Here is a 20,068-nt window from a genome sequence, read left to right on the forward strand (position 1 = left end):
GTGTACTTGTGTTTAACTTGGACCGGTGCAAGGGCAAGGATAATTTTTTGTCAGATTGATTTCAAAAGAGTTTTGATGGAGTAATGTTTTTTACGGCAATCAACAATTCAAAGAGATTGCTATTCATGCAAGGAAGGATTGCTGATTAGATGGTTATGTGATGACACTCCACCGACCCATGGCATTGATGGTTGTAAGCCTGACATAAGTCTTTTGTCATAGAATTAATATGCCAGAGGAGTCTCCACCATGTAAATGGGAGAATGTAATCGCTTTAAGTCAGGGAGAAACTCCCAAATGTAAAGGTCCAAGGATTGAGCCACTTTCTTAGAAAGAATGATTGAGAGAAAAGTAGAGAGAGAGAATTATTCCTTAAATAATAAGTCACCATCAAATTACAAAAAGGTCGGCATCAATTTAATCATCTAAACAAGGTGAATGATAATAAATCATTTATAGGGCTTGCCCGAGATCCAAATAGAGAAAGAGGGCAGAGATGATGAATTCAAAGCGATGAGAGAGAGAGAGTTCACGAGTGAGAATAGATCATTCAGGAGTTGCAGGAGCAACTTATGTAGTTTCAACAGAGACCACCAATGGCATTGACACCAGTTTGGCCTACTAACTTAACAAATTTTTTCCTAAGCTATTGTCTGTGCATGTACCTAAAGATCTGGAAGTAGAGATGACATATGCAAGTACCAATCGAGAGTTACATCAAAGTTTGTTGCAAGAGGAAGAATTGCAAACAAAGGAGATGATGCAAGCTTTGAAGACTATTCAAGATTTGACTGGCCTAAAGATCAACAATACACTGATATAGATGATGTTCCAGAAAAACCAGAGGAACAGTTTGACTTAATTCAAGATGAAAATCATGGGAATGATCATGAAAATAATCTATCAGTTTTTTTGCCAGCAGAAATAGAGGGAGCTAGCACGACCCTACCTGCTATGGGTCAACGATGCACCACAATATGGTGTTTCATCAAATGAGGACATCATTAAATTTGTCGACACATACATCACAACAGACAGCTACAACTTAACCCTAACAAACATTGGCCTTCAAACGCACAAACACAAAAAATCTTGTAAGAGAAGAAGTAAAAATTGTAGGTTTGGATTTCCTAGACCACCTTTAGTAGGATAGTTATAAACAACCGCTTCTGAAGCATGTGGGTGTCATATTTGAAATTTTGGAAGCTCACTCTTTGAATTTCCTCTCACATGTCTCTCTAAATGCAAATAGAAAGCCTTGGATCTTGTCTATTTTGGTCACCAATTTTGCCACATATACACTCTTCTATTGATAGTTGTTGACTTGCTATTAGCATGGTGAGGATTGCCAATCCATAGTTTCCCTTGCTTGAGCTAGACGACTAGTTGATCCATTAAGAAATGCAAGTGGAAGGCCGATAGTAGTATAAGAGTGTATATTGTAGCTATAATTTGTTATCGCAACAACTGTTTGGAGTGGCTCTTGAAACATCCCCCAAGGATGCTTAGAGAGAAACTTCTTTCTCAACCGTCCCATCAAGCTAGTTTTTGCATCTCAAAACACATGGATTTGTTGATTTTTATACTTTCACTAAAATCTTAGCTAGCATTTATAAGGACGAGGTGGAAATTTATTGACTTTAAACGATGCAAAAATACACAAAAGAGTGGTTTTTTGCTTGCACCACAAGTTCTAGTGGCTTGGCATGGGTTTTCACACTAGTAAACTTAATGAGATACTTAGTGCTACTAAAAAACTTTCTACCTAGCCAATCAAAACAAGGAGCACTCTTTAAGTTAGTTGGTTTTTGCATCTTAAAAACATACACGGTTGCTAGTTTTTACACTAAATTACTCAAGATCTTAGCGGGTATTCTAAAGACGGGATGAAATCTTAGAGTGCTTCCTAGAGTATGCTAGTAGCATTGAAGTAGCCCCAGCAATAAGCTTTTGGCTGTCCCCACAAATTGCTAGTGCTACATTGCCAGCTCAGAGTTCCCATTTTTATCAATTCTAGCCCAGTGATCAGTGTTGGAACATTTTGTTAGAGCTTTGGCCAACAAGAGGGTTTTCATCTATGATTCACCTAGACATAAAGTACGAGTCTCCACTCCATTCAATTGCGTGGACCTTTCCATCCCAGTGCATAAGTTGGCAAGCTATGGTGGGGATGGCATTACCGAGCCAACCCCACTAGGGAGGCCCTTTTGGTGTGTTTCCAAACTAGCACACCATGGTCATTGCCTAGGGATCATGGATGGGCAAGATTGCCCACCCATGTCTAGCCCATGTCTCAAATGCATTCAATGCATCATGGGTGGGCATGGGCGGCTCTAGCTTGTAAACACACTTAGAGTAGGTCCCCATGCGATGGAAATCTGTGTGAAGGAGTGTAAATCACCTACAGTCCCCTCCGAGGATCAAATGCCCACTGTTAATGAGGAGAGTCCCCATGGTAATATTTCATAGTTGTAGAGTAGGTCCTTTGCCAAGTCCACCTGCACTAATCTCTCCCCAGTCACTCACTTTGGCTTAAGGGTGGGTGCCTTAGCCTACCTCCATTAACACCTTCAAATGGGCTAAAATCTCTAGCACTACTGCCCCTAAGATCTGGACCCCATGTACTAGCTATCGCCACTCGCTTGGAGATCATATCAAAAAACAGAGTCCCCATGGAGTGATTGGATAGCCCGTTGTGCGATGGTCAGAGCTAGCCAACCATAGATGATTGCCTAGTGGCTAACAGCAACCCTTGGCCAAGGGCGCCCTTTGCTTGCCTTTGAGGTGCTAGTAGAGAGATCTGTTGACCGGTAATGCGAGCCGGTGAGGAAAATGGAGATCGATCTTTATAAAATATGCATAAGAATCTTGCTAGCAGATCCAAGGTGCCACGGAACTCGATTTTTGGTAGAGCAGGGGTAGCCATTGCCTTTTTTGACGCCCCCCAATTTTGAGCGTGTGTGGTCTTTTGGCGCATGGGTACTTGACTCTGAGAGTGTGTCCATGCGAAGGGGGGAGTTGCAAACCAAGAATTTGAATTTGGGTTCATTTGGAGGGAAAACTTGGTTTTTTTGCTGGCTCCTACTCAAGAGGAGGGGCTCAAGTAGCAACGAGTTGCTGGTAGCGACACGGTGGTTTGTAAGCCACCCCTCCCGCATGAAATGATGGAGTGGGTAGAGGCCATGGGGAGGCCTTTCCCTCAAATTAAAGTGGCTCATGGGCCGACTTGTGTGCCACTAAGGCCCTGCTTTTTGGAGTGTTATTATAAGTCTAAGCGCAAAGTAGCTCGATAAATATTTCCAATAACTTGTAAAAGGGAAATGATAGGTGTAAATTCAAAGGAAAGAAAAAGAGAAAAAGCAAGTGAAGGTGAAGGAATATGGGGAACGGTAGATGAGAGAAAGAGAGGAGAGAAAAGAGGGGTGTGTGTGTGTGTGGGGTGGATGGACCATTAAATAGTGCCTATTTTGGCAAGAGTAATATACAAAGAGAGCCTTCCATCTTTAGGGAGAAATATCTAACAACAAAAGACAAAAGCATTCAAACACCTCCATAAGTAGACAAAAGCCTTAAACCCCGAACCACACTAGAAGCCCTTAAACTACTACAAGTTGCATGGTCAAATTGACCAAATGAACTAACTTGAAAACTATGACTAACCAAGCCATCCCTCAGGACAGATGCAGGGCCAAAAAATCAACCAAAATGTAATGGGCTAAGTAAGAAGTTTTGAACACGTCAACTAGTGATGGAGGTTTCCGATGCAACCGGCGAATGGACTGACTCCGACTCTTGGAGTCCACTTGGGGATGAGTGAGCTCATTGGCAATTTCCGGAGTAGTAGCCGCGATAGGAGATGGAGTTCCGCCCTCAAGAATCTGGCAGGGTGAATTGCAAATGAGAGAGGGCAGTGGAAGTGGAAGTGGAAGTGTTTAAAGGTTCCTACTGGGGAGCACTTTCTGGCCGGCATGGACTTACCATTCCGTGCGGGAATGGATTCCGTGGAACATCCATCTTCCCATCATCGAAAGAGAACCACTTCTTCTTCTTCTTCTTCTTCTTCTTCTTCTTCTTCGCATCTTCTCCGCCATGGGAGCTCCACCTCCTTACTCCCTCGCCCTCTTCCTCCTTTGCTCCTCCCTCACCTCCCCTTTCGCTTCCTCCACAGCTGATGGTATCCTCTTCCCTCCCTTGCATTGCATCCACGCTTTCTTCCTCTTTTGTTTCCGCCATTTCTCAACCTCTTCCTTGTACCCCGCTCCCTCTTCCCCCTACATCTCACTCTGCGTCGCGATCTTTCTTTATGAATGCCACCAATGCCGCGCAGCGTTTGCCGTTTTTGCGTGGTACCTTGCCCCTTATCTAGGCGTTTTACCTCATGCCGTTTGCCGATCGTGGAGAATTTGCAGGCGACGCGTTGCGAGCTGCCATGTCGAGTTGGCAAGCGGCTGTGCCAACGGATTGGACCGGCGACGATCCTTGCCAAGGCTGGGAGGGTGTAACTTGCGACATCAACTCTCGGGTGACTGAGCTGTATGTACGGCTTCTCGCGGGTCGTGTCGTCGAGGATTATGCTCTAAGTTGGAACGATCGCCGCTTTTTGCTGCTATAATGGGCGTTTGCTCGGTTACAAACAAGCTTACGTCACCGTTCATTGCTTACTGTGAAGGGACTTGTCGAATAAGGGTCTCACTGGACCTATTCCTAGCGAGATTCGAAACCTTCAATCCTTGGTCAAGTTGGCCATAGGCAATGCGATAAACAGCTCTGGAACCTGGAATCGAGTAACAGGAGATTTTTCTGCACTTACGGCGCTTACGGAACTGAAGACTCTGTGAGCTAAACCTCTTGTGACCGAATCTTATGCGTAAATATGACAGTATGCAGGGTATGGCGAGGCTAGTTCAAGCTTGAAATTTTCATTGATTTATTTTTAGGAATGCTACTTTCAACATTGTGAACGCGGAGTTCCCAACAGCGGTGCTACAATTGACTGGCCTGATCGAACTGTAAGCGGATAAGTCACTTTACTTTCGATGTTTTATATATGGTTTTTCTTATTTTCATTGTAACGCAAATGGCGCGGCTGAATGCAATGTTGCAGGAGGCTGGACAATGCCCTCTTGACAGGCTCATTTCCAGCAGGACTCTCAAATCTGAAAAACCTGCAATACCTGTAAGAAAGTTTTTTCTATGCTAATAGGTCATATTATGGCGTGGTTCTGTAGCATTAGCAGCGCACTTAAAACGGACTTCTGGGTTGTATTTTTGGTTTTTGGAAAGGACACGAAGAGGCGACTTTCTTTTGTGCGTCTTTCTCGAAGACATCTGGATATTACAGCTTCATTAGCAGCCAAACATTTCCCTTTTCAATTATCTCACAGAGCTAGAAACTCACAAATATACGTGTTGCAACGACTTCGCACGGATGGGCAAAAGAAAAGGGGAACAGAGTGCGAACAGAAAGGCCAAAACAATGAAAAGGAAAGGTTTTTAGAAATGTATGCTTTTGTGTGGTTATCTAGGGACCGCCTGCAATTAGAACACCAGTTTGGGCTTCGTATTGTGTGCGTGACCTCTTGGATGATATTTATACGGCTAATAGCACGTCATGGACACGTTCTCGGTATAACTTTTTGCAGTGAATACAGGTCACGCATAATCTCAAATGCTTTGAAACATGCACATTTCCGTTGAGCAAGTAACAGTGCTTTACGGAAAAAATGCGTTTAGAAATGGTACTTTACTGATATTATTTTTCATATCTTTATGGAACAGAACAAGGTGGTTCTTTATAAATTACTTATGAAAAGGTGACCACACTTTGAACGACAATTATTTATAAGAGTATAAATGCTGTAAGACTAGATTTAAGGATAAGGGCCTATTCCTATTACCAGTTACTGAGCACTAGTCAAGGCTCTTAACGGAGTGTCCACATTAGTGTGCATCCCCATTAGCATTTTTAGAATGTAGTTAAATTAAATGTCCTAACTCCCCCTTAAAAATGTTTGTAAATTTAACCCCTTCAAAATAGGTACTTTAAGGACTTTAAAGAAGAGAAAGAAGGTGGAATGTGAAAATTTTATGGTTGACTGAAGGGTGAGCACTGGGAATGATACTTAAAGCAAGATTCTTGTTAAGAAAATTTCATGGTCAAGATCCTATACAACATGTGAAAGGTCTTGAAAAGAAGAATGTGACCTTAACTTTAAAGAGCTTTAAAGAATTGACTTTGGATTGATGAGATAAACTATTTTGTATTAAAAATACCCCGAAAGTTTTATTTAAGACCACTTAGTGCATAACATAATGGGTTACCAATGGGAATGTAATTTCCATTTTAAGGTTAACTTCAACTTAATAGAACTAGTTATGTTAAGCTCACTAACATAACCTAATTGCTAGTGGGAAAAGGTCCTAAGTAATATATAATCAGTTGTTCATCTACATGTACTAATGTTTTTTCTTTATGGACACGTTCTCGGTATAATTTTTTGCACTGAATAGAGGTCATGCATTGAAACATGCACGTTTCCGTTGAGCAAGTAACAATGCTTTATGGAAAAAATGCGTTTAGAAATGGTACTTTACTGATTGTTTTTGGAAAAGTCTGATGTCGGGTCTTCAATTCTCATTGTTCGAGAGATGCATATTATTGTTCATATCTTTATGGAACAAAACAAGGTGGTTCTTTATAAATTACGTATGAAAAGGTGACCACACTTTGAACGACAATTATTTATAAGAGTATAAATGCTGTAAGACTAGATTTAAGGATAAGTAACATAGAATCAGTTGTTCATCTACCTGTACCAATGATTAGATGTTTGCTCTTGTATGGGTTTTCCTTTAGATAATCTTTACATCACAATAGGTGATTCGTTGGTTCAACAAATTATAGGAATCCCTATGGGCACTAATTGTGTTGTCTTTTAGCAAACTTTTATATTTGTACTTATGACTTCGAGTTTATGCAACGTCTTATTTCTATTAATACCTGCCTTATCATTTTACATAAGCTTAGCCAAGTTAGGCATTTTATAGATGATTTATTTATACTAGATGTTCTTGGCTTTCAAGACTTTATGTACAAAGACACTTGTGCTTTTGGAGAAGGAATCTATTCTCGTGACTCTTGTGAACTGAACTGCACTTCAACAGGGGATTCTTTAGATCTTAGATTTCTCAATCTACCATAGGATTAGAGGTTGATATATATGATAAACGTGAACAACTTGAATATAGTGGTTTACAAATTATAAAAATGGCTCACATTGACTCATAAACATTTCTGATTTGGCAAAATATGGAGTCATACTTTCCCAATTCCATAGATTTTTTTGCCCTTGTACAACTAAGGAGTCTTTTATCACTCAATGTAGTAATTTGATCACTCTACTAATACACAAGAGGTATACAATCCAAGAAAAATAATGAAAAAAGTATGCACAATCTTAGATATGAAGTCTTTTATCTATGGTGTATCGGCCTTAGGCACATTTAGAATGATTGAACATAAGCTGAACAAAAAGCGTGGAGCTGAATAGCCAGTTTTTCTTTTAGTTTCAAAAGAGAGTTTGATTGAGGATGCTTGTGCTTTCTAAGTTAGGAATGTAATTTTGCATCTTTGTAGGAAGCGGTACACAAGTGTACCTGGAGTTCATTTAGTGTTATGCTCTACATAGTTCATTCCTTTTAAATTTATTCCCTTTCATTCCGATGAGAGAGAGAGAGACAGAGAGAGAGAGAGAGAGAGAGAGAGAGAGATTTTTTCCCTATTTTTTGGAAGATTTTGTTTCCTGATTTGCTTGTTTATTTTTGCTTAATCACCTTCTTCCTTTCTTCTTTATTTCTTGTTTTCTTTCTCCTTTGTTTACGCGATGTATTTTAGTAAGCACTGGGTTTGCCCAAGAGACTTTGCGGGTCTTTAGAAACTCACAATAGCTGCTTATGCTTGGGCAGTGATGACGACATAAGTGTAGCTTTGCTTGTTAAGTTTGTCTTCCTTTTGTTTTTTTTAAAAAAAATGTTACCTCTTTTTTCGTCTCTTTTATTTTTTGTGTAGATTTTTGGACTTTAGAACAACAAAAAATCTAAATTTGTATGATTGGACATATTCTAGTCTTACAAAGGTATATAATCAGTTGTTCATCTACACGCACCAATGCATTCCTATGCTGTTTTCTATGGGCTGCAGTTATCTAGGCAATAACTCGATGAGTGGATCTCTGCCTTCTGAGCTTGGTAGCCTGACCAACCTAGTTGAGCTGTATGTCCTTGACTCTTCAGATCTTCAATTTATTGCATCTTAAGTTAGGCTTATCAGTTTAAAGCAACATTGGTGAAGTTTCAAGTAACAGCCTAATGATATGGTGGTGATGACTGATGTAATGCACTAATTGCAGGAGTTTATGGGGGCTAAACTTCAGTTCGCTGATACCACCAGAGCTAGGAGCTCTTACAAGTCTGACATACTTGTGAGTTTTTAAAATAATGAGCATCTTGGTTATATAAGAGGTTAGACAAAAGATGAGAAAGCTTGTTCGTGATTTCTTTACCAGACTGCTTTTGCAGGCAGCGGCATCTAAGATACATCTATGGATGCTTTGGTGCAGGACTTTACATAATTGTGGCCTCTTTGGGGGTCTTCCACTTGCATTCCAAAATCTAAGCAGTATGCAAAAATTGTATGTATGTGATTTATTTTTTATTGGATTTTGATTTCAAAGGTTGTATTTATGCAGATCTATGTTGCTCTATGAGCTCTGTAGTCTTCTAAATGTTTTTATCTTTGATGTTTAAAATGACGGAGGATTTTGAGGGCTCGAGTAAAATAGCTGTTACATGAAATAGAAGACTTTGAGAAGAACACAATTGCTCTCACGGGAATCTCTCATGAAGGCCTATTTTTAACATCATGGCACCTATGCCCAAAAATATTAATGAAGAACTGGGGCAAAATTAATCCTCTTCTACCTTCCAATTTATGCAATGTGAGGATGCTTAGTTCAATCATATTGAATCACACCCTGAAACAAGGTAATGAGAATTTGAAATATGTAGGCGTAGCGCCGCTTAAAGTTTGAAGGCTAAGCGTTATAAGGTGGATTCACAAATTTTGCTTCCATTGGTCCTGTTTTATATGGCACTAGACATAAATCTGACTTTTGCTTTTTACACAACGTTTTGGCTGTTCCAAGGGACAAAGAAGCTTGTATAACCTATTGCAGTTGTACATATCCCCTGTTAGCACCTACTCTGTCTGCATCTCTTCAAGGCTGTTTCTGACCTTTCTCCTGCACCTCCTGCTTCTTTTTGGGAAACTACTTGCAGCCCAAACAGTCTTGGAAGGGTGTCTTCTGGAGTTTGCAAGCCGCTTCCAAGCACCAGTAACCATAGGCTCAATGTGTTGTCCTACATCTTGAGTAAGAAAGGACCAACTCTAAGCATTGACACCACAGACGAGTTAGTTTGTTAGGTACTCATGAATAAACTGGAGACATCCCTATTAGCTGCCTTGTCAGGATATACACCTCCATGCTAGGTCTATCTCTTCACTGGGCAATGACTATCTCAGCTTGCAAAGTATACTTTTTTTAAATTAAAGAAGCTCTGTTCTGACATGATGGTGGTGATTCTCTCATCCCTCCCTGTCAAATTTCTTGTCATAGAAGGGTACAAAGTAGGTAATGAGTCTATAATGTGAATGGTTGACGCAGGTTTTTGTATTACAATTCACTAACTGGACCCATCCCAGACAGTTGGAAGAACATGGGAAAGTTGCAATACCTGTATGCACTCAGTCCTCTATGCTTTTCGACTATAGTATTCGTTTTAGAAGTGCATAGCGTTCAGTCCAGTCCTAATGTAAGGAATGCCTGGGTTTTTTGTGTGGGTTACAGGCGTCTGGAAAACAACGATCTTACAAACTCGTTTCCTTCTTGGATAGAGAGTCTGCCAAGCTTGGAAAACGTGTAAGACTTCCCCTACTGTAGCTATTTTTGTTAATGAAAAGGCTGAGCCAGTTAGTGCACTCATTTTCCAAATAAAAGACAATGGTTTGGTTCTTATTTTGTATCTTTTTTACAGGCCCCACAGCATTTTCATCTTGCACAAGATGCTTTTGTTTAATTAAAAACAGTGGCATCTCTTATTAGATTTCTGCATTTAAAAATACTCGTAGTTGTGATTGGATACTTTCAATTTTCACATTCTGCTTTTAAGCTATCCTGGTGTAATTGCGCAGAGATATTTCATACAATAACTTGTATGGGTCTGTTCCAAACTTCACCAACCCTCAGCTAAAGACCTTGTACGTTGTGAAATGAAGTCAACGTGACCTTAACATTTTTTTCATTATAAGGCCATTGTTTGCCCTGTTGCTAAGAGCAGTCGTGATGAATTTGATCACCCAAGACAAACCATGTTGATGTAGGAACATAGCATGCAACTTTTTCACTGGGTCGTCACCTGCAAGTCCTCCTGGATTAAAGTAAGTATCTTTGTTTGCTCGGTTAAACCTCCTTTTGAATATTGGAACATTGAATAGTTTTTCTGGACCATCGAGGCCTAGCCAGGTGTCTGTGTGTTGAGATCCATGGACGTTTGTGGCATTTTATTTTTAAGAGTTGGAAGAATATAAGATGAGAAAGGCGTATAACAAGTGCAATTGAACAGGAGAGAATTTTGGTCACTTCCAGCATTGCTTCTGTTGCATAGAGGTAGTGCATAAAGGAAGATGACTTGATAGACTCTCCTTTAATCATTGTTGAAGATACATAGGAGTCTAAACATTTTTCTTCAGCTTGACGGTTTCTCCAAGCTGCTTTGGCGACTCATCTAATGCAGACAATCGGCAAGTTTGTGCCAGTTTCTATACTTGCAGTACATTTGCAAAAGCGTTATTAACTGGTAAGTTCTGTATCAGGGATTAACACACTTGGTTGATTATTTCGAAACAATACCTTCCTAGCATTAATTTCTGCTTTTATGGCTCATTTTAGATTCCAAAATATACTAATGTGACTAAACTAAGCAATTTTTGGGCTGGTCTTCATGCGCAGGAGGTTGTCCTCAGTGTCCAACGGGTCAAACTTTCTCAAATAGATCATCATGTGTTTGCTCAGAAGGTTCAGCTTTTGCCTCTGAGATTTTCATTAAAAATGATTTCTTGATGTGTTTCTGTGTGATAATAATTAAGATATCAGTAGTGTATTGATAGCCTTTTTCTCTTATAATGTTTTATAATTTGACCACTAATGTAAATTGTTGGTTGATAGATCAAGGGAGTGGGAGTCAATCTACATCTCTTGGGGTAGGAAAACTTGCCGGGATAGTTGCAGGGGCAGCTTTATTTCTAGTTTTGGGGTTCTTGGGCTTTTTGACGTTTAAGAAATGGAGAAATCGACGAAGTCCACTTCCTGCCAACCTTAGCTATGAAAGAAAATTCAATGTCAAAGGTAAAGCTGTATCTCCTTTTGCATGTTCCCTGCTTTAATCGTCAGGGATGATTCATTCTCACATGCTATTTTTTCTTCTCAGGGACTCAGGAATATTGGGAAGCCCCAAAGGGAGTGCAAAGGTTCTCCTTGGAGGAGCTGGTAAAAGCAACTTCTGATTTTGATTCAAAACATGAGATTGGAGCAGGGGGCTTTGGAAAGGTCTTCTATGGTCTTTTAGCGAATGGTAAACAAGTGGCGATCAAACGTGCATCTACTTTCAGCTTTCAAGGCAGTTCAGAGTTTCGAAACGAGGTTGAGCTGCTTAGCAGACTTCATCATCGGAATCTAGTTCGTCTTGAAGGCTTTTGTGATGATGATGACCTGCAGGTGGATGTCCTTCATCTTTGTTGTTTGCAAAGAAATTCCCTATGACAATTCCAACACTTGTGTTTGCAAGGCCATGACTGAATGCCTGAAGAGCATGATCTCAGAAGCTTGTCCTTGATTTTGATCAAAGTTGTGTACATCTTAGGCCATAAGTGTCCAGGCACCTATACATCCTCCATACAACCCTGATGTACTTTGCAAGACTTGCTGTATCAGCCCTGCTCACTGCAAACTTTATATCTTCTTAGATTTATCGCTGTGACAGTCCACATGGACTCTCTGCTTTGCTGATGGTCTACCTGTTAGAAAAGTGAACTCTCACACAGAGGGTATCCTGCAGCGAAAGACTCAGATAGAATTACACGCGGAAGTGTTTCACTATGGAATCAAGCTTCATAAAGTGTGTACTTCACAACATTCTTGTGTATGTGCAGACTAGCAAATAGACTGTGCTCAGAGACAAATATAGAAGCAACACTTAAAATATTTCTGTCTGTCCACAAATTGGACAAGATACAATACCAAAAGGTTCTCCTACTGTATGCCTGGCACCTCTAGATCTCTGAGCCCTCGTGCTCCACTGAGCGCATGTAGACTCTCTGTCCAAAGGATCTCTCCACCTTGCTGTCCGGAACCTCAGCCTAGGTGGGCAGCCACTTAAGTTCAGTCTGCAGCTCCTTCAGGTTCACCTTCACCTCGTGTAGATAGGCCTAAGGGTCCCCTTCTTGATGCTCTTGTCTGCTCTCAGAGGGCTGCTCTAGATGATAAATAATGAGGCCTTGGGGCCTCCCTTTATAGGGCAAGGTTCTCCCTCAAAATGATCAACCCAGAGGGGGTTTATACTGATCCCTCTGGCCGACCTGCTCTCTGCCCCCCCACCGACCTGTGGGGCCCATAAAACTGGGCCTTTGGCCCTCCACTCCATGCAGGGGACCAGCCCCTAGGTCTGCCCATGTCCTGGCCTGGTTAGCTGGCTCCAACCAGCCCCCACCAGCCCTATCTAGTGGCCGACCAAGCTCCTGCTTCCCCCACCATGCCTGCGCCATGTTGCAGCCCTTTGCCGGCACCATGACCTGCCCGTACGCCTCTGGAAACTTCGCTTCACTCTTCTACTGCTCTGTGATCTCCTCTACTGTCCAACTTCACAATTTGCTGAAATTCTGCTTCAGCTTGCTGTTTTCCCCCTCCCCACACCTGAACAAGCCTCAAAAGTAAATTGAAATTCTTAGATTTATTCTTCAACTGAAATTGTGATTCAATTTTCTCTATTACAGATTTCGTTTATCACTTTTGATCACCTCTAAAAGTGAATTTCTTTATTTCAAACCTACTCACCTTTAATTCTAAGAGCTTTGGTCATGTTTGGGTCGAAAATAATGATTTTCGATTCCGTTTTCCCCCTGTAAGTGCATTTAAAAGTGATTTTTTTCACCTATGGGCCTTTCTAAAACTGACTTTATTTATTCCTACGTAGAATCTTAGAATTCTAGAGATTCTAACCATGTTTAGGACAAAAATACTAATTATTTCTGATTTGAACTATGTGTTCAGAGATTGAGAGACAAATTCAATAATCTCAAAGATCTTATGCTGAGATTGGCGAGTTTTGTGTCTCTCTTTATCAGGGGTTGCCAGTGGTTACTTTTCCACGATTTCCAACAGTATTATGAATTAGCTCTCCTGGGCAGATCAGTGTATACATTTGGGACTTCATACTCTCGTCGTAGGACTTCTAGGTTACCCCGAGTTCTATTTGAGGGTCTGCATCACTATTGTAATTGAAGCGGAGCAACATTCTAATAAAGAAAGATACCTGGGATCAGCCCAGGTAGTGATTGTACCTCATTCACACCGGGCGCATCTCATTCACACCAGGATTGTGGATGTTCATCTCAAGATAATGGCTATTTCGGAATTCCAAGTTTATTGAGTAATCTTTCTAGAAATTACCCTTGTGTATAAGCTCAACTCCGATAACCGGCGGGAAAGGGAGGGAGGGGCTAAAAATATAAACCTCACCCCTTCGTTTGTGGTTTACATTTTGATATGATATGTTACTCCATACTCTATACGCTTTTTCTTGTGCTTTATATCTATGCACTTTCTCTTCGCTATTATCTTTTTATGGCCCCTTTCTCTAGTGTTGTTGTTTCTTCTTTCTCTAACTCTGTCTCTACTCCCCACTGTTATAACTACCAATTAATTGAAATGGATTCAAGGATATGTACTTTTCCCTAGACTTAGAACTTAGAAAGTTCATAATTATCATTGGACATTTGAGACATTTTTACATCAACTTTAATTACTAGTCTATCACGTGTGTCTATATAATAGATCTAGTGAATCCTTAGGCTAACCTTGGATAACTATGAAATGATCAAGGTTAATTATGTCTTTGAGGTTATGTTACTTGAACTCAATTAGGCTTTCTACGGGACCTCTGTTGAGCCTCATCATTGCATTTCTATCTTTCACACCAAGGCTCAACCCCAAGGCGCTACCCTGATCAACATGGAAATCTCATGGATGAGTGGAGCAGTATTATTTTGTATGGCATGTTGGTCTGCAACTCAATGAAGGGTGATCCTGGCAATAATGTAGTGGGTAAGCTCAATAGGGCTTGTTGCTCGTAATTTCAATGAAATTAGATCTACTGCATGCACTAGCGCTTGTGATCATGTCACCCTTGTAGGTAGCATATTTGAATATTTACAGTGTAGGGGGTGCTGAGGTGGTTACCACCGTAAGTGTGCCATGAGGAACATGGTGAAAGTTGGCATGCGTGTATAGATATTAGTAGAATGTCGAGCACTCTTGAACATGTCACCAATGCATTGGATTTGCGAGATGGAGAGTTAAAATATGAAGTGTTGTCAATGAACTCACACAAAAATATTAGTAGGATATTTGCAAATAATGAAATAAAAATGTGAGGATACCTTACGGAAGTATAGCAATAATTTGCACGAGTTTCCCTGCTTCTTCAATAGATGCTTGTTTCTTGACATTTGACAAGAGAACATACACCATGGGCGATAATTGTTAGAAAATACCCAACAGAGGGTACACGCAGCGGAAGACTTATAGTAATGCCCAAGAGCTCACACAGTGTGGTGTGGGTGTGGAATCACAAACTTCTTTACTTAATGTGCATAAAATATGTGCAGACTCATCAATAGACAATGAACCAGCCAGATAGAGAAACCACCAAAATGTATTTCCGTCCAAAACTATGGACACAATACAAAAGAGATAGATCCAGAGTCCCACCAATGGTGTGGTCCTTTGATCTTACCACAAGGTCCTTCTTCTATCTGCTGGATATCTCTAGACTTGAGCCCGCGTGCTCCACCTCGAGCGTAAGTAGACTTTCCATCCAAAGATCTCAGCATCTTGCTGCCCTAGTAGACAGCCTAGGCTCAGCCCCAAGTGAGCTCAGTTTGCAGCAACTCTGGCCCTGCTTTGCCTCCTGGATGTAGACCCAAAGATCAGGCTTCTGCTGCTCCTGCTGCTCCTCTGTTTGCTGACTGCTGGATGATAAATGAGGCCACAAGCCTCTCCTTTTATAGGCCCCAAGGGCCCCTTGAACTAACCGACCAGCCAGCCCTAAATGGGCCGATTGGCTGGTCTGTTTGGGCCGACCAGTCTGCCCCAAAACAGCCCTTTAAGGGCTCACAAAACTAGGGCCCTTTGGCCCACACTTGTAGGGCTTTTGGCCCTCCAATCAAGGCAGGGGCCCAGCCTATATAAGGCATGCCACTGCCCACTGGCAGCCCAATTTGCTGCTCCACCAGGCCCCATACAGCCCCATACACCTGTGCTCCTGACCTGCCATGTCAGCGCCTTTCTGTCCTGCTGGTTCTACCCTCTGCCAGGCTCTTCTCCAGCGCCGTACAATTCCGTACACTGCTGATGTCAGCGCCATGCAGATGCATCCTAGCTCCGGGTACCTTCCATGTTCTTTGATGTGAGGTGCTGCCCATGTGGCAGCCCCCTCTCTTCTTTTCCTGTTGGGCACATCCTGCCCTAGGTCTCCCTCCCCCACGCTCTCCTCATTTGGGGGCTTACAGATGGGGAGGTGACCATTCCAACACCCCCTCTCACTGACACATCTCGGCCCAATGCCAACACGTCGATGAAGATGCTCCAGTAACTCCCTGGTCGTAGTCCTCTGGAACCTTTCGATGTCAAAATCTTTTCCTGGCTTTTCATCCAGTGGCTCCTGCTCCACCAGGTCCAGGTCCAGGTCCGGTTCCGCTTCCGCACACCATCCCAGTACATAGGTCCATCTTTGGTAGCACCTCCTGGCACCACCACCTTCAGTCATGTTCCCGCCTCTAACTCGAGCAATCCAGCTGTCACGATCTTCCAGTCGTCCCCCTCATAATGAGTGAACAACCTGGAGTCTTCCAGGCACCATGCTGTGAGAGTCTGTTTCAACCCGTTCTTCCTTTGGCAAGGTCTGCAACAAAAGTACATCTCCAGATCACCTGGACTGCGAACTTCAAACGCACCTGACTGAACCTGAGTCACCCTCCTTCTCGCAAGGGCACAATCCTCCAGTCGTGGAAGTCGATTCCCTAGAGCTTCTGAATCAGGGTCGTCCTTCAACAAAGTCCTTGCCTTCAGGCTCCCACACGTGTGAGCCTCCTACTTGGGCTCTGATACCATGTTAGAAAATACCCAACAGAGGGTACACGCAGCGGAAGACTTATAGTAATGCCCAGGAGCTCACACAGTGTGGTGTGGGTGTGGAATCACAAACTTCTTTACTTAATGTGCATAAAATAGGTGTGCAGACTCATCAATAGACAATGAACCAGCCAGATAGAGAAACCACCAAAATATGCATTTTCATCCAAAACTATGGACACAATACAAAAGAGATAGATCCAGAGTCCCACCAATGGTGTGGTCCTCTAATCTTACCAACAAGGTCCTTCTCCTATCTGCTGGATATCTTTAGACTCGAGCCTGCGTGCTCCACCTCGAGCGTAAGTAGACTTTCCGTCCAAAGATCTCAGCACCTTGTTGCCCTAGTAGACAGCCTAGGCTCAGCCCCAAGTGAGCTCAGTCTGCAGCAACTCTAGCCCTGCTTTGCCTCCTGGATGTAGACCCAAAGATCAGGCTTCTGCTGCTCCTGCTGCTCCTCTGTTTGCTGACTGCTGGATGATAAATGAGGCCACAAGCCTCTCCTTTTATAGGCCCCAAGGGCCCCTTGAAGTAACCGACCAGCCAGCCCTAAATGGGCCGACTGGCTGGTCTGTTTGGGCCGACCAGTCTGCCCCAAAACAACCCTTTAAGGGCTCACAAAACTAGGGCCCTTTGGCCCACACTTGTAGGGCTTTTGGCCCTCCAATCAAGGCAGGGGCCCAGCCTATATAAGGCATGCCACTGCCCACTGGCAGCCCAATTTGCTGCTCCACCAGGCCCCATACAGCCCCATACACCTGCGCTCTTGACCTGCCATGTCAGCCCCTTTTTGTCCTGCTGGTTCTGCCCTCTGCCAGGCTCTTCTCCGGTGCCGTACAATTCCGTACACTGCTGATGTCAGTGCCATGCAGATCCATCCTAGCTCCGGGTACCGTCCATGTTCTTTGATGTGAGGTGCTGCCCATGTGGCAGCCCCGTGGCAGCCCCCTCTCTTCTTTTTCTCTTGGGCACATCCTGACCAAGGTCTCCCTCCCCCACGCTCTCCTCATTTGGGGGCTTACAGATGGGGAGGTGACCATTCCAACAATAATGACGTCAGTGGGGATGTCATAATAGCTAGTCCCTGCTATGCGTGATGGAGTTTATGATTTTCAACTATGGCTTGCATATTCAGTCATTTCTTCTAGGTTTTTCCTCACTTTCTTGAACGAATCTCTTTCTTGTCATTTTCATCAAAGACCTTATTTATAAGAGGATTTTGAAGTATGCCCAGCCATGCCACAATATTCAAAAAGCCACTTGTCATTTGCAGCTCGTTACCTTCAACATGCTAAGTTTTTTGGCCCTGAGTGCAACCTCATCGTTCGGGTTTGCCATGGTCTTTTTCCTTTGTCGCCATTCTTGGAGAGTTGCTGAGGTTGAAGCTAGAGTTTGCTTTCTCTCTTACCAATTACATGGCTTCAACCTTGAGTATAACTTTGCAACAGCTCCCAATAAGACAGTTTGAGCATGCTTATCTTCTACAAGAGCCACATTTGTTGCTAGCTTCTGTATGAGAGCACATAGATGACCAAGAAAAGTCCCTATGGTCTCTATGGGTTCCATTTGCGTAATAGAATTGATTTCTTAAAAATCTTAGTGTTCTTCATTACATTAGATCTAACATATGCCTTTTTTCTGTAGTCGTGACTCGTGTTAACAAAATCCATGTTACAAGTGTATTGGTTTTCCTAAACTTTAATGATGATCACACTCACCCCCGCATTTGTAACATCCCACTTACTCTTTTCTTCAGCACTTCAATACGCTTCTCTACTGCAAAAACCACTCTCCGACAGTGATTTACCTTGAGCAATATTGTGTGGAGATGCCCGTGTCAAAGAAAAATACAGCATCATAAACCACAACGGCTTTCATTTGAGCCCATGTAGATCAAACTGATAAGATTCTAGTATCTTACCAATAAGTAGCAGTCATTTTCAATCCCCCACCTCATTTAAAAACAAGAGTTAGAATGTTACCTTCTCACCTAAGTTAGTCGTAGTGTTAGAGGCCTTTAACCAGACAAACTATTCTTACATTTGGAAACATGAGCTCTTCTTATTGCCCTTCTTCTTTGCACATTGATGATCTTGAAAACCATGCAGTATACAATGCTAATGATATTGCCTTGTGCTTCTTAAATTTTTTATATCCTCGCTACCTGCAGGATCAGCCTGCTAGTATGCTCCAAACAATTTAATATATGAAATCTTGTATTCAAGTATCAAAAAGAGCTATACAATACAAAATAATGCATATGGACTATATGCTGAGACCTACCAACATTGTTATATGATTACACAAGCTTGCATATTCATCTCTCTTAATCCCAAGCCTTAAGAAACAGGACCCCAGGCCTCCAAAAACAGGTCGCTGCCACCATTGTAGGAGATGATCACCATTCACACCACCATCAACCACTATAAGGAGTCTGGCTCAACCCAGCTTGGCTTGTTCCTTGGATCACGATGAGAGAAGCCACCTTTAGGAGACCCGAAGGATCCTGGGACACTTTGATAGAATTTCCTATTTTGCATGAAGACTTGCTACATAGTTGGAAGTCCCTATTCACATACACAAGGCCTATCTTGGTCAGACCTACCGGCATTGTTACATGATTACATTGTATATTCATAGAAATAGGACACCAAGCCTCCAAATATAGGTCACTACGACCATAGTGTTAAGGGATGATCACCGTTGACACCATCATCAGCCAATATCTTAAACCTGCTTGGCTTGTTTCTTGGATTACAAAGAGCCGCCATACATGCCCAGTGGCAGACCAAAGAATCAACGAGAAGAGGCTTGGTGTGGGGATCTTGGAAGTGAGAATGAAAGCTTTGCTGCTCAAGCCTGACAACTGTGGCATATCCACGGGTCTGCATCGTTGGTCTCATAGTGAAGATCGGGCCAGAGAAGAGGATTCCCAAATATGTGTAGGTGAGACAACCTCCATTGGTAATCCGTCAAGGGTGGAGTGCATCCAAGCGTCATTGGAGGCCCTCAGCTGAAGAGGAGAGTAAGACCACACCTTCTGCATAGAGGAGAATCTTAATCATGAAGCTGGCAAGAGGGCCTGCACCCCCTAGGGAGCTTGGGCTATGATTTAGTTCAGATAATCTAACAGCTAGAAGACCTGGATAACTTACCCAAATTCTGAGCTGAATGGATTGAGAATGATATGAAGTGGAGTTTTGATGATAGCCATTTTTGCTTAAAACTTAAGCAGTTCATGTTTGTTAACTTTTCACTTTCATTGCTTCAGTTTTTCATGTCATCGATTCAATTCTAAGAGTTGTGAGGCAAGTTCATATGTGCTGTCAAAAATGTGCTAGCTCCATTGTGACTAGGGTTATACAAGAGATTGTTTCTGAAGGGATTGTGTGATTGTAAGTAGTCTTTGTTCATGTTGCAGTTTATATGGTTAATGCAATGAAAACCGAGCAGGTTTCATGGATATGTTATATATGCTATATAAAAACATGCATTTGCAAGATACATTTGATAAAGAAGAGTGGATTATTTTGGACAATCTTATT

General features: G+C 42.2%; 1 protein-coding gene across 2 annotated transcripts in view; it reads left to right on the forward strand.

Annotated features, from left to right (window-relative positions):
* Positions 1 to 4,032: 4,032 nt before the first annotated feature.
* The window catches only part of LOC147904546 (uncharacterized), a 32,685-nt gene continuing 16,649 nt past the window's right edge, over positions 4,033 to 20,068 (forward strand). Inside the window, exons 1-16 of one of the 2 annotated variants that reach the window (XM_087387186.1) lie at positions 4,033 to 4,174; positions 4,410 to 4,533; positions 4,670 to 4,834; positions 4,938 to 5,009; positions 5,105 to 5,176; positions 8,201 to 8,272; positions 8,409 to 8,480; positions 8,619 to 8,690; positions 9,723 to 9,794; positions 9,906 to 9,977; positions 10,250 to 10,315; positions 10,439 to 10,495; positions 10,808 to 10,914; positions 11,067 to 11,132; positions 11,283 to 11,462; positions 11,545 to 11,831. In XM_087387186.1, the coding sequence (XP_087243312.1) occupies positions 4,090 to 4,174; positions 4,410 to 4,533; positions 4,670 to 4,834; positions 4,938 to 5,009; positions 5,105 to 5,176; positions 8,201 to 8,272; positions 8,409 to 8,480; positions 8,619 to 8,690; positions 9,723 to 9,794; positions 9,906 to 9,977; positions 10,250 to 10,315; positions 10,439 to 10,495; positions 10,808 to 10,914; positions 11,067 to 11,132; positions 11,283 to 11,462; positions 11,545 to 11,831 (1,641 nt within the window). In that variant the 5' untranslated portion in view covers positions 4,033 to 4,089. Of the gene's footprint in view, positions 4,175 to 4,409; positions 4,538 to 4,669; positions 4,835 to 4,937; positions 5,010 to 5,104; positions 5,177 to 8,200; positions 8,273 to 8,408; positions 8,481 to 8,618; positions 8,691 to 9,722; positions 9,795 to 9,905; positions 9,978 to 10,249; positions 10,316 to 10,438; positions 10,496 to 10,807; positions 10,915 to 11,066; positions 11,133 to 11,282; positions 11,463 to 11,544; positions 11,832 to 20,068 lie in introns of those variants that run through there. The other variant, XM_087387193.1, reaches the window with a different exon arrangement.

The sequence above is a fragment of the Dipteris shenzhenensis genome, chromosome 2 (genome assembly GCF_047967505.1).
Source record: "Dipteris shenzhenensis isolate YYH24624 ecotype China chromosome 2, Dip_SZ_1.0, whole genome shotgun sequence".
NCBI lineage: Eukaryota > Viridiplantae > Streptophyta > Polypodiopsida > Gleicheniales > Dipteridaceae > Dipteris > Dipteris shenzhenensis.